Source organism: Centruroides vittatus, unplaced genomic scaffold (assembly GCF_030686945.1).
Source record: "Centruroides vittatus isolate TY-2023 unplaced genomic scaffold, ASM3068694v2 contig_377, whole genome shotgun sequence".
In the NCBI taxonomy this organism is placed as follows: Eukaryota; Metazoa; Arthropoda; class Arachnida; order Scorpiones; family Buthidae; genus Centruroides; species Centruroides vittatus.
Window position 1 is genome coordinate 2,583,118 of NW_027122198.1, and position 14,282 is coordinate 2,597,399.

The 14,282-nt window shown below is 34.3% G+C and overlaps 1 protein-coding gene across 5 annotated transcripts in view; it reads right to left on the reverse strand.

The window, feature by feature from the left end:
- Positions 1 to 207: 207 nt before the first annotated feature.
- LOC136975642 (uncharacterized) overlaps positions 208 to 14,282 on the reverse strand; it is a 68,018-nt gene continuing 53,943 nt past the window's right edge. For all 5 annotated transcript variants that reach the window (XM_067270724.1, XM_067270726.1, XM_067270728.1 and 2 more), the window contains 4 exons: positions 13,104 to 13,256; positions 4,166 to 4,294; positions 685 to 948; positions 208 to 620 (listed from right to left, as the gene is read on the reverse strand). In XM_067270724.1, the coding sequence (XP_067126825.1) occupies positions 447 to 620; positions 685 to 948; positions 4,166 to 4,294; positions 13,104 to 13,256 (720 nt within the window). In that variant the 3' untranslated portion in view covers positions 208 to 446. The remainder of the gene's footprint in view (positions 621 to 684; positions 949 to 4,165; positions 4,295 to 13,103; positions 13,257 to 14,282) is intronic.

Below are 14,282 nucleotides of genomic sequence, written 5' to 3' on the forward strand. Positions count from 1 at the left end.
TCGTCGGTTTCGTTTTTAGGGCCGCGTCGGAAACCTGAAGGCTTGGTCTTTGGCCCGTTAAACCCTTTCTTCCGGCAATTTCCAAGGCCGAATCTGGCTGGGGAATTATCGAAATAAATTCGGCATCGGACGATAAAAGAGAAAAAGGCTGAGATTGGAGCGCCGACGCGATAAGTCGTTCCGCCATGGGAAAAAACGAACCAGACAAAATCGAAAAACGTTATTTTTACTATTTTCGTATTCTTTTACATGGCACCTGAGTACTCTCCTCTCGGCGTGGAACACCACCCGACAATAATAATCGGGAAGCCTTTTACGCCTCCGCTCCGTCCATTTCTAACAGGTGACCCCTCTAAATATACGTCGGTGGCCGAAAACCGGTGCCGGAGGGGTCTTCACCCCTCGCCGTTTTTCTCTCTCTGGGGTAGAGTCCGGGCCGGGGCCACTCAGCCCACCGGCACGTGGTAGCCCCGTGGATTTTCCTCTATCAGGGTGACTTCCGGTCCGGAAGAAAACTCCTCCTCGGGATAGCGGGCCACGAAGTCTTCTCGGCCACGACGGTGGGGACGAATCACTCTGAGGACGGCGGACAGACTGTGGCCCAGCAGACACATCTCCGCCTGAAAAGAAACGGAGCGTGGGTGTGAGGTGGGGAAACGGGCGCCGGCTACGCGTCGTACTTACCTCGTCGATTCCGGCTCCGTTCCCTGCCCGATTCAGACGACGGCCCAGGAATTCCCCCGGACGGGGGGAATCGTCTGGAGCCAACAGAAGAGCGGCGAAGACCGGAACCGTCCGGCGCCGGAGGAAAGCGCGGCGAAATTTTAGGGCCGAGACCGTCATCAATATCTTGACCGCTTGCATCAGGTGAGCGTCGACATCGGGACGGCGGTTGAGAAGTTCCGTCAGGCGATCTTCCCTGCCAGCGCACCGCTTTAACTCGTCTTCCTGTTAAAAATAAAACGTTTTCGTTAACACGAAACAGTGGCGCCAGACCACGGCCATTTTAAAAAATAAATACACCTTCCGGTAAGGTTAGATAATGGATCAAACCGCCCGGCGCGGGTGCCGGACGAGCGCGGTCGAGGTGGATTTCCGTGCGCCCCTTTACCCACCCGTCGACTTTATCGAAAGGTAAAATGACCGATCCGGTCTCCGTCTGCGGTCCGAATCCATTTTGCCCTCGGCGGGTGGGCGCAATGTAATACGTAAAACCCGGGTAATTTTCGTCGGGGAGGGTGGAAAGAACCTGTAAACGGACCGGGTTCCGAGATCCGACGCCAGCGAAATTATTGCCGAATGGCCGTTTTCCTTATCGAAGGTTTACGCCCGGTCGACGAAATTTAATGTTTCGCAAATCGGATAAGAAAATGCCTCCGTCGGGCTTTTCTGCCCCACCGCCCGAGTCGGGACGCTAACTGCGTTTTATAATCGCTCGTCACTTCTTTCTTATTTTCACCCCCGATTCTCCACCCGCGCCAGGTAGAAATATTTACTCGCCCCCGTGCGGCCAACTTCCTTACCGCTCTGCGTTTTCCTTTAACAAAGCGGATTTGTTTTCGGCCGACGATTTACGGAGTAAAAGTCCGGCTACGTTTAATCCGGTAGAAATTGGTAGTCTCCGCGGCTTTATCCCGAGTATTCTTTCCTCTTCTCCTTTTCGGATTTGCGCGTGTTTAACATCCGACGACGGACCCCGCCCCTTCTCTATTCCTTTGCTTTTCCGTAAGGACCGCCGGACGGGTCGGGTTTCGTTCAAAGCCGCCCCGGGCGATCTGCCCGAGGGGGATGTCTCCCGGCAGGTCTTTTATGGAAAACCCGCCACTATTTACGTGTTACCAACGCAGAGAAAACCCGGGTAAAAGTTCTTTTCGCGCTGCCATCTTGCCGTAATACAAATTCTGGGAAAAACGAGGAATTAAATTAGTAAAACGTTCGTATCCAGCGATAAAAAAGCCAAGTAAACTGGAAACAAAGCCGAGGAGGAAATCCAAACTGGGAAAAAATATTCGAAAGCCATAGCCCGGGAGTTTCCAGACGGCTACCGAGTCTGGCGGAGACACGAAAATATTTAATAAAAAACTAATCGGACTGGCAGACATTGTAGACGAAAAGTAAAACCCAGATTTTTATTTCCCGAAACTTTTTAGGCACGTTCTGAAAGGGCGCGGTTAGAAAATAGCTTTTTAAATCTGCGTGACTAAGTTTGATAGGTGGAACGGGCCAAAAATGTCGGCGCCCAAGAATCGTAACTTGCCTTAAGTTTAAATTTGTTACTCCATTAATAATAAAAACAGTTCTTTGTTATTTTTATTTCCCCAGACACGGCTATATTCAGTTTCCCTTAAGTCCCTAAAATTCTCTCGGATGGGATCCTTCAAAACTCTTGGTCACACCCACATATTCGAAATTAAGATTCTTTGGATTTAGGGCAGAAAAAACTGAAAAAAATGAAACGAAAAGGAAAATGTGGCAACGGCAGAAACACTCCGCACTTTACTCTCCGAGCCTGGGATGACAGGCGATTAATTTAACCCTTGACTGAGATGTGGGAATCAAAATGACTCTACTTAGTCTTTAATTTCGAAAGTACCAGACATTTCTTTCTTTAGCCCTTATTTAAACGCTTCTAAACCAGACAAAATATTCTACGGCCATAAGTTAAACGCATTTCTAAACATTCTTAATTTTACTTTCCGGGTTGTGGTGTAGACTATTGCGGAAGTATTGGGATCGTGTCGAATTTGACCCTCAGAGTTTTTTTTAGATTTTGCAAATCTCTACATTTTCAGACCTCCCGAACCCAAAAAAGTAAAAACAAAAATTCCATGTATGTGTGTGTTGACGTCTGTAACAAACGAAATTTGGCACGATAGCTTGTGTATAAGGACCATCGATGCTATTAAATTTTTGTGGTTAAAGGTTGAAGAGGTGGGGAGTCGTGTGTCGTATCTCCAGAGAGAGTGAACTTAATGACCGCCATCTTATTCGTTATTAACATTTAAAATTTGTTTATAAAATCATCACTACTCTCAAAATTAAGTTTTTTGCCTTTCCATAATAATTAAAAATGTAGGTTATTTTTTAAATAAAATCTCACAACAGCCGGAAAAGTTACACAACTCGTTGCTAGATTTTTTTCCACAAGCTGCTAAGTTTTAAGTTTCTTTCTTAAGAAAGCTACGTTAATAATTCTTACCGGTAGGATATTTAATGAAATTACTGTAGTTCTAGACATTTGTGTAAATGACGTAACGAATTCGTGCTAACATATTTTGTTATCCTACACAATGGATAACAAAAATACAATAGATATGGTACACAATTTGTACATCATAACGGTGCAGTTTCTACCTGTGGTTAAAGGTTGAAGAGGTGGGGAGTCGTGTGTCGTATCTCCAGAGAGGGTGAACTTAATGACCGCCGGGTGAACTTTTGTGTGAGCAATACTCTCAATGGTAGAGCACTCTAAGTGCAGTGCAGGCTGCACACAAAACTGTATGGCAATGTAAGGGGATTAGACTCGAGAGCAAGGAAGGAGTGGATGGTTTTAGCAAGCATTTAATTTCAGAGCCCAAGCATTTAATTCAAGTTTGATCTTATAAGTCCAGACACCTCAGTGACTGCTAGGTGCCTGGACTAAATATTACCAATTTAATAATACTTTAAAATAATAATTTATTAAATATTAAATATGAAACCAGATCACATGACCCTACTGGGATGTATGAAGACATAGATCCTGTTTATGATACACTAAAGTGTGGATGCCTGAGTTTTCCACTCTAATATTAACATCTAGGAAGTGAACTTTGGTAGGGTTGGATTGTTTTATTTCCAGTGTCAACCTGGGTTTGAAAATGTTTGTTTATTCAATTTTTTTGACGTTATCACACCATATATTGGTTACGAGTATGTAATTTTTTAAAGAAAATGCAGACAAAAAATCACAGAAACACTGGAAAAGACCTTAAGAAAATGCAAGCCAAAATCTACCAGCTATCTGAATGTAATGCATGAAAATTTCAATCTCAATTCTCAATAAGAATAGTTTCTTATAAATATTAATTGGTGCTCATGGTACCGAATTCTCACATTAAATACCCATAAATAATAAGTAGTGTATATGTAGTAAGTACAAAAACACAAAAGATTTTACCCTTACCACACTTTGTAAAACATGAAGACAATTATAGAAACCTTGCATACATTCACTTCCAGTATATGATAATTTTTCTCCAAAATTCCATTCTGTCAACCAAGGGTAAGTTCCATCAATCCATCTTTGAAGTTTCTGGGTAAGAATTAAAAAACATTTATTGAAATAAATTTAAAATCAACTTTTAACATAGTTAATAATTATTATTATTTTATTTATTTCTTTTTGAATGAGTCCACTTCTGATAACAAACCTTGTGACGCACCAAATCATCTACAGACGACCCAGGCACCAATTGGGGCATCTGGGTATTTAGTATAGCAGCCACCATACTGTGATCTATTGAGACATGGCCTTCGATTATGTGGTCTGTCCATTTTCAGCAAACTCATTCAAAATCCAAAAAACAGAAATTAATTAATTAATTTCCATTATGTGTGTATATGTTATGGACAAAGTGATTAATCAGGCATTATTCATAATGACTGGACATTATGAATAATGTCCAGTCATTATGAATAATGACCAAACAGGGCACGCAGTGTGATAAATATTGATTAATTTATCAAACTGACTGGTCATTATGAATACTGCTATCACATAGTCGGGCAAAGTGATAATAATACGTTGAGGAGTGATCATCCAACATATGCTAGCCAATCGGCACTCTGAGTTGTGTGTGTATCATGTTTAGTACCAAATTTTAAATTTGATTAAAAAAAAACTTCACTTATTTCATTTAGAAATATTTATTTTTTGTGAATTATTTCAAAGTACTATTAACTGATATTCTTCCAGTAACTTAGAAGTAACTTTCATTTTTGACTTTCACTTTTTCTATCATTAACAAATATGTTGATTTTGTAAAAATTTGATTGTTCTCACCTTTTTCTGCTATTAACTCGTTTAATCAGTTGTTGAAGCGATTATTCATATCACTTAATGATTCCTCCATGATTGTTTCTTTTGTCAAAGAAAAAGGATTAACTACTGGTCACGTAAATTTAAAATTTGGTACTAAATGCAATACACATGTGCAACTAAGATGTAAGTTCTGATTGGCTAGTGTATGTCGGATAATCACTCCTCAACGTATTATCACTTTGCCCGACTAGGTGATAGCAGTATTCATAATGACCGGTCAATTTGATAAATTATTCAAATTTATTACAATGTCCGATTTTGTTGGTCATTATTCATATGCCCATATTAATCACTTTGTCCATAACATTATATATGTTACAGTCAAAACCCATTTTTAGTTAGAACACGTTTTAACTAGTTGAAACTAGTTTATACTGGATGTCTTTGTTAAAACCCGTTTTGTCTAGTTAATTTACTGCTGTACATGTTTTGATTTTAGATAAAACTAGTTTTAACTTTTAACATTAGTTAAAACTAATTTTAGCTACATAAATATGTTTGGGGGAAATAAATAAAGTTACGTGTAGTGATTCGGGGGAAGATGCCTAACATTTTGCTTATGAAGGAAGTTATAGTGATGATTTGGGTTTTGGAGGCCTCTAACAAAAATATCATATTCTTGAGCATGTTTTTCAAATAAAACTTTGGAGTATATGAAAAATAATTGTATATTGTGTTTGCAATGACGACTTTTTTACTGTCTGGCATTTTAGGCATCTCACCCCAAGTATCCGGGTGAGATGTCAAATGCCATTAGGGTAAGATAACAAATATAATTGCATAAAATTAATTTTCGAAGATCTTAACCAAATTTAATTTATTGCATATGTAGTACAAAGTACTTCATAGTAAGTATAACAGCACAGTATAAGTATTATTAAGTTTCCACACATTCTAACATGCTCTATAGCTAGCTGAAAGCTTTTTTTCAGTCCAAAACCCTTGAGAAGTCCTTACATAATTTCTATGCATATCCTGCAATAAAACGAGAAAACAAAAAATTTATTAAAAATAGGCATATTGGAATTCAATTAACAAAAAATAGGCATCTTTCCATTTGTCGGGGTAAGATGCCTAGTGGAGTCACGTGTTCTAGCATGTCTAATTGGGATCAGCGGTAGCTCACAATAGAAACTTTAAAACCTTAACTACATCACACATTAATTGTTTTTTGCAATTTTTAATAAATTCTATTTTAACTTTGTTTTAAAATGATTCTAGAAACATTTCAGATCAAAAACTTCATTCTTATCTTGCTTTTATTCTTCTCAGATGTAGAAAATGAGGTAATGGTAGCAAACTACAGCTTTTCGCACTCAATATTGGCCCAACAATTCATCATACAAACACATGACAATATCTGACGTCACCATTTGAAAATATCAAAAAGTAGGCATCTTCCCCCGCTTACCATCTTACCCCGAATCACTCTATATGTTGCAGTCAAAATCAGTTTTTAGTTAGGATGCATTTTAACTAGTTGAAACTTGTTTATACTGGATGTCTTTGTTAAAACCCGTTTTGTCTAGTTAAAACTAGAATTTACTGCTAATCAAAAATGACTTTGAGTTAAAACTAGTTTTAACTAGACAAAACAGGTTTTAACAAAAACATCCAGTATAAACTAGTTTCAGCTAGTTAAAACGCGTTCTAACTAAAAACGGGTTTTGACTGTAACATATATATATATATATTATTATATGTCTGTGATTTCAAAAGTAATATAGCATTTTGTAATTTTAATAAAAATTAAAGTATCATATGGTATTCATCAATAAACATATATAATAATATTGTTTTATAATAAAATAAAATTTAAAGCCTAATTTTGTGAAAATAAAAAAACCCAACAAACAAAATTTTATTTGATTAATTTATTTTTTAAATTTATCTACAGATCTCTTTAAATATACAATAGAAATATTAAAAATTGTAGTGAATACTGTAGTAAAGAGAAAGATAAAAAATAATAGAAAATCACAAATATGCAAGAAAAATCTTTATTGCACTCAAATTTTCTAACATTAAACATGGTGTTTATTGATTTCTTCATATATTATACTTCTAACATTGATATTAATTTGAAGTTATAATTATATAAATTTGAAAATATCAAATTTGTATTTACATAGAATCATAAAAATTTTCCTGTAGACAAAACAATATAAAATAATCTGGTAAAATTCAGTAATATGGTTAACATATTGAGAAAGTAAAAACAGTATTGCAACATAGAGAATGTGAAACAATATATTTTCTGAAAATGATAGTTCTGAGAACTGTGGCTGTACACCATAATTTTAAGATAAAACATTATAGTTTTTAGTTTCTGTCTTCGCTTTTTGTCCTTCCCACTTCTGGAATCTTCTCATCCTCATTTCCACTTCATTTGGTTGATGATTGTTGTTCTGAACTGTCCTGTAGGGAAAAGAAAATTGCCTGAGGGGCTAAAAGGGTATAGGAAACATTTGTTTGAATGGGGAGACAGGCATACAGGAGGAGAGAGTGGCAAGAGGAGTTCGATCCTGGCTGTGGGCAAGAGAGTGAAGAAGTTCTTGAAAGCTTCGTACAACAAGAATCCTGAGACTTCAATTAATCATTGGTGAAGAGAGACTCCTTCTATCCCCACCAAATGGATATATCAACCTCCCCAAGAAAAAAAAAAGAAAAAAGATTTAAAAAATGACTAATAAGGAATCATTGAAAATCATTGAACGTAATCATCTCTGTAATAAGGATTCAACAGAATATGGGTACCCCCTTTCCTTCATCTATTTTAATTTTCCATTTTGTCTGTATAGCTGTAAGTTAGTTTAAGTTAGTTGTAAAGATTTTGTACTTCTTAGTTGTGCCTGCTAACAGAATCATAAGACATGGGAATCCCATGTTTGTTAAAGCAACAACCACGGCCATATGACATTGGGCTAAATATCGGCTATAATAATTATAAATTACTGATGAATTTGACCAAAAAGGGAGGCATTAGGTGCCATCTCATGAATAAATTTAATAAATATAATTTAATTAAATAATTTTAATTAAATCTGTAATGTTAAATATACTGGAAGAGGAGATTGGACCAGAGATTAGTGTAGTGTAATTGGCAATGCATCTACATGGCAAGCGAGAGTTGTGAGTTCAAGTCCCGCTCCGGGCCAATTCTTTTCTTCCAGTTTAATCTAAATTTAAAATTAAATTATAGTTTCTACTTTAGTTAAGAGATGGCTCCTAAATCTACCTCTAGTTGTTCTTATTGTGTATTTCTAAAAATAATATTTGTAGGATAATTTCTGCCGATTATTTCAACTGTTAGTTGGTTGATTGTTAATACATCAGGTGATTGAAATGTTGATATATATACCATGCTGAGTAAAGTGTCAGCTATCTGAGCGTCATGTTGAGTAGACCAGTGGGCGTTGAATATGGCCTTGGATAACCATTGGATGGTTATATCTAAAGTTTAAATTTTTAAATTAAATTAAAATTATTAAATTTATTATGAGATGATGCCTAATTCCTCCCTCTTTGGTCAAATTTACTAGTAATTTATAATTATTATAGCCGATGTTTACAGCAGTGGTTGTTGCTTTATTATAGTGTATCGGGTTTCGTGTTTATATTTGTATATAAATCCCTTTGCTGTCTTTTCACATAAGACTATTTGTTGGGTCCTTTGCTTTTCGTTTTATTTTTTGCTTGCAGAGCTGGGTAGACTCCCTAGAATTGGCATCTGTATTTTTACCTTTTGTGTTGTCATTAATTATAAAATAAATTGTTGTCTAAAATACCATATTGTCAGCTGTATTACATTATCACATTTGTGGTCATACAACACAAAAGCTTCTTTCACAGTACTACTAAGTAATAAAGCAGAAGTATATTATTTCAAATTTGTGTGTAAACGGTGCATTTCACTGATGTACTTACATCCACTAGTACTTGGAGTATTGTTTTAATATTTAATAAATTATTATTTTAGTATTTTCATTTTTATATTGCATTTTTTTATTTATTATATAAGTTTTCTATTTATATAGATGTATTCTAATTATCTATTGTTTATTAGAAGAGATGTTCAGACTATCTTCTTTAACCCAAGTTACTTTCAACAGACCTTTGAACAGACCAGATCATTGATAAAAGTAATTGAAAAAATTTGTGATAATAAATTTGAATTCTAGGGGTTTTCAAACCCTTAAGTTCAAACTTTTTCAATAATTTTTATCTCTGATGATGGGCTGAAAGGCCTGTCGAAATACTTAGGTTATGGAAAATGTGGTGTCTCAAATAAGGTAGGAAATTTTAAAAAATTTAGTGACAGAAAACATTAGTTTTTAGTATTATTCTGATGTATAATTTTTAGATTATTTTTTTTAATTTTAAATAATCATTACAAAATATCATAAATTATATAAGTTTAAATAAAATACTATCTCTACATTGAGATACACAAACACTTTATTTACTTCCAGCAATGAGATTAATACAATAAAAACATTTGACCTACTTATATGGCTTCCTCAGTTAAAATCTGCAGAAATGGAACAAATTAACAAATCAAATACAAAACTAACATTTTAAAATTAAGAGAACAAAATACAAATTACAAATTTTAAAGTTCTAAATGAAAACATTATAAACTTTTAATGTAAAAATAATATTCAAATACAGTAGAAGAGCATATACAAACTGTACAAGTGTTATGTACACCATAAAGAAATTAGAATACATCAACAACCTTGCAAAAACAGCATAGTTATACAATAACAACAATACATAATCTAATTTTGGCATATAATCAAACTACAAATGCATCCTTGTAACAGAATACTTTAAGGAGGTGCATGTTAAATTACTTTCCCACACCCAAAAAAAAATTTATACAGTGGTTTCCAGGAGTACCATAATAGGAGTAGCCTATAAACACAATCCTACAATGTTTAGTATATTCAGAAATGATGAACTGAAAAAAATCATTCTAGTGCACCAGGAATCTAATCCATCCCACTGGAGAATCACCATTTTCAATGATAGTGTATGTATGTGGGAGTCACCATGCAGAACCTGAAAGCAAGGCTCAAAGAGCACCAATATACAAAATTGTAATTCTCCTAAGGATTAGAATTTTGTTGTCATACTTGTACATTCATGTAAAACATTATAAATCATGAATAAAATTAAAATTGTTATTTATATTTGCAGCCTCATAATAGCATTAATTGTATGTTGGAGTTTAATTATATCTAATTCATCTTATATTCCAATTGCATCAATATATGATTGACAGGAATACAGATAGCACAGTCTTAGCCAACTATGCCAGGCAGCAGGACAAAGGAGTTGCATGGGGATGCGGCAATACTCCGACCTAACAGAAATCCTAACCATTTCAGTCATTGGAAATGATAAATATTTAAGCTCATAGAAAACAAACTTGCATTGATTTTAGGAATAGGGACATTCTATCTAGGGCAGGGATGGGCAATCCGTGGCCCGCAATAATATTTTTTACGGCCCACGTGGCATAAAATGTGAATAAATATATCAATTTCCCAGCTTAATGAGATATTCGACAAAAATTCAAACGTTATTTTCTACAACTTATATTTGTGAAAAGTTTTTTCGCAATGAATTTAGTAGAAATTAAAACAAGAAACTGGCTAACGGACACATGGAAATTAATTTAAAACTAGCAGTGACTGATATTTGGCTAAATATTTCCGATATATTACGTTTAAATCAGTTCCATTTTTGTAGATTCTAACTGAGGAAGACCCATGAATAGATCATAAACATTTAATTAATATGCCTTTGTGTCCTTAACTTAATTTAAACTTATCTTTGTGTACTAGTACTTTATCAATTAGCAGGACTTATTATACTGGATTTATGGATGCAGTAATTGCTACATCCATAAATCCAGTATAATAAGTCCTACTAATTCATAATGTACTAGTAGATGGAGATAAGTTTAAAGGTCATAAACATTTTTGGGCAGCAATTTTCAAAAATTGTAGACCTATAAATTCCAACTGGCATCCATCTGCTGTCTGTTCTCTATTTGTCTATCCTTCCTTAATCTCAAGAACAGAGTTAGATGAAAGTCAAGACCAGATATAAAGCCGAGGGGCAGGAGGCCACTATTAACTATATACGAACTTCCAGTTTAGACTAGAAGTCACATTATTTCAATTCAAAAATGAATGGAGTTAGATATATGATCAGAATGACTTCATTGTTAACAAGAAAAGTATGATGTACAGGAGAAGACACTACTAAAATTGAAAGTGTTGTGACAAAAAATTGCAGCCTGGCACTATGATGATATCACAATAAGTAATTGCTCATTATTGTATCAAATCCACTTCTGAAAGTCAATGTGTGTTTGTGTATCACTATGTGGTTCTGTTTAAACATACATATTTTAATTTACAATAAGTAAATATAATATCATCTACTTAAAAACATGAATTAATTCTTTTGTATGTTATGGTTTTAACTTATAAATAAATTTATTACAACATTTATAAAAAGTGTAGTTTTGGGAAAAATACAGATACTGTTTTTGTACAATACATATGAACAAACAGTGGTGATATTCAGCGGGTTCGCACAGGTTTGCCTGAACCTGTTGTTAAAATTTCCAGTTTTTCCGAACTTTGTTAAACACACAGAACATTTCTCAGTGGTTTTGTTTTTTTCTTAAAATATATTAAAATATACATATTATACTCTGTAACACTACTAAACTAGAGCCTTATACCCCGCTCGCACCAAGCATTTCAATCTAGATTGTGAGCAAGGTCAGGGATCATGTCTTGGTGCGATCTCTCTCGACCGTTTCAATCTCAACCGAAACGAGGTTTAATCGTGATCAATTCAAGAGAGTTCTTGAAACTAGATCCAGTCATATGAGAGATCCCACAATCTCACATGCGTGAGATAATACAAGATGGCTGTGGAAGACGTGTCGGGCTATGGACAGTGAAATAAAAAGGTATTGTATTACGAGAGATGATGACATCTGTCTACTATGAGTAGTGTGATTCGGGGTAAAAAATTTCTCTGCCTAAAAAGAAAAAAAAAAAGGTCAACAGCACTAATATACTATTGTTACCTGGTCTTCGCCCAGGGCTCATTACGTTCCAAATACGCCACTGATTATTAGATATATCACAAGAAAAGGTATTGTATTTATTTCTAGCCAAAACTTCCATTTAGTTTGTCGGTGATTGTCGGGGAAAAATTTTTTGCTAGCAAACCCTTTGTTAAATATTTTGAATATCACCACTGTGAACAAATGAATACTTAATTTGAAATAAAAAGATATTTTATTTTAATTAATACTAGGTAGCCTTGATAGTTCACAGGTTCATGCCAAGTCCACAGAGAAAGTTAACAGATGGTCTTTTTGAGTGAAGGATTGTAGACCCCCCAGGTATGATCTACTTACACACTGTTTTTTTGTAAAGTGTTGGTTTCAGTTTTGGTGCGGATGGACCATTTTACTTTTAACTGAAGCGACATCATGTACGACATTGTTCTCAAGTCGATTCTTTTCATTGACAGACTGAAGTTTTCTGGATAAAAAGGATTCTCTAGATTTCTGGTAATCTTTCAGCTCAAAAATAACCCAGTTTGTTTGACTTATTTATATTAATTAACATATTGTTTTATTACAAAGTCTCACTGTTTTCTGATTTTCTCTATGAAAATGAATACATTATTTTGGCAGAAATAGCCAACTCTATTATGTCTTGAAATATTTTTAATTGCTAAATTGAATTTTAAAAACTTATGTAATTTTGTAAAATGTCTAAAAACACTTGTTTAAAAAACATTTTCTCATATGCTATATACACTACATACATATACTAATATCAAATATAATTTGTGCATGTATGATCAACCAGTGAAAAACTGATTTTTATACCATAACGTAAGAGTTAAAAATTTTAAATATTAGTAACAGTAAAATTAAAATAATGTTTTAAAGTTTTACTTATCTAAACATTAATACCTGATATATTAGTTTTGCAGAATTATGATGATTCAAAACTGGAAGACCTTGAGATAAAACTTGAAAGAGGGCCGCTCTAATTGCACAATAATCATCTTTACGAACCACACGAAGATATTTGAAACCAAAAGCTTCCGCTATTTCTTCATAGCCCTAAAATATTGCAAAAAAGTTAATCAATATACTGATTATTTTGAATCTGTTCTTATCATATCACATATATGCAGTGGCAAAGCTATATTTTTGATACCTTGAAGCTTGAACTGTTATGGTGAACCTATTGCATTCAGAAAAGGGCCCCATACTAGCAAAAATACAATTCAAAAACTTACCAAAGTTGCAAGAAAAGAAAATCAGAGGAATGAAAAGCATTACCCAGCATTGATGTGCAGAAAAAGTATTGGTTCATTATTTACTAGAGAGGTAGAAGGTCACCAGAAAGGCTCATTATGATAAAGAGGTGAAAATCTGATTTTTTGCTGTGAAAATGTACAAGCAAGGCCAGTGCAGCCTGAATTGAGAATCATATACCTTTTTACAGCTCCAGTAGTTTTAGCCTAAGAGCTATACACTTGCTATTATTAATCCATGCATCAAGGTTACAAAGAAGCAGTCTTTTAAAAAAAATAATGTTTTATTTTTTACAAAAGTTTTAAAATTTAGGATGAAATATATTTTGAAAAATTGGACTAAAAACAAATAAAAATTTGATGTCTTCACACATCCTTCACAATCACAGGAACATAAATAACACAAGAGTCAACCTTTCCTTTTAGGCTCTTCTCTGCAGAGTGACTTTTAATCAATTTACATATCTGTAAGCAGAGAAAGTGCCTCAAAGGAAAGATTGACTTTTCTTGTGTTATTTATGTTCTTGTGGTTGTGAGGATGTGTGAAGACATCAAGTTTTTATTTGTATTTAGTCTTCAATTTTTTAAAATGTTTTATTTTGTTTAAAACAAAAAGTAGACACTGTTTCTTTTTCATTTTAAACTTTGATTTTTTGTTTTTTAATATTCTGTATTTATGATTTTTACAAAACTGAAAAATAATTACAGTAGGGAGTCGTTTATCCGAACACCGGTTATCTGAACACTTTCCAGTCGGACTGTGTCGTGTGAATCAAACTTTTTTGATACTAGATTTACTTCTAAAATATAATTTTTAACGATACAATAT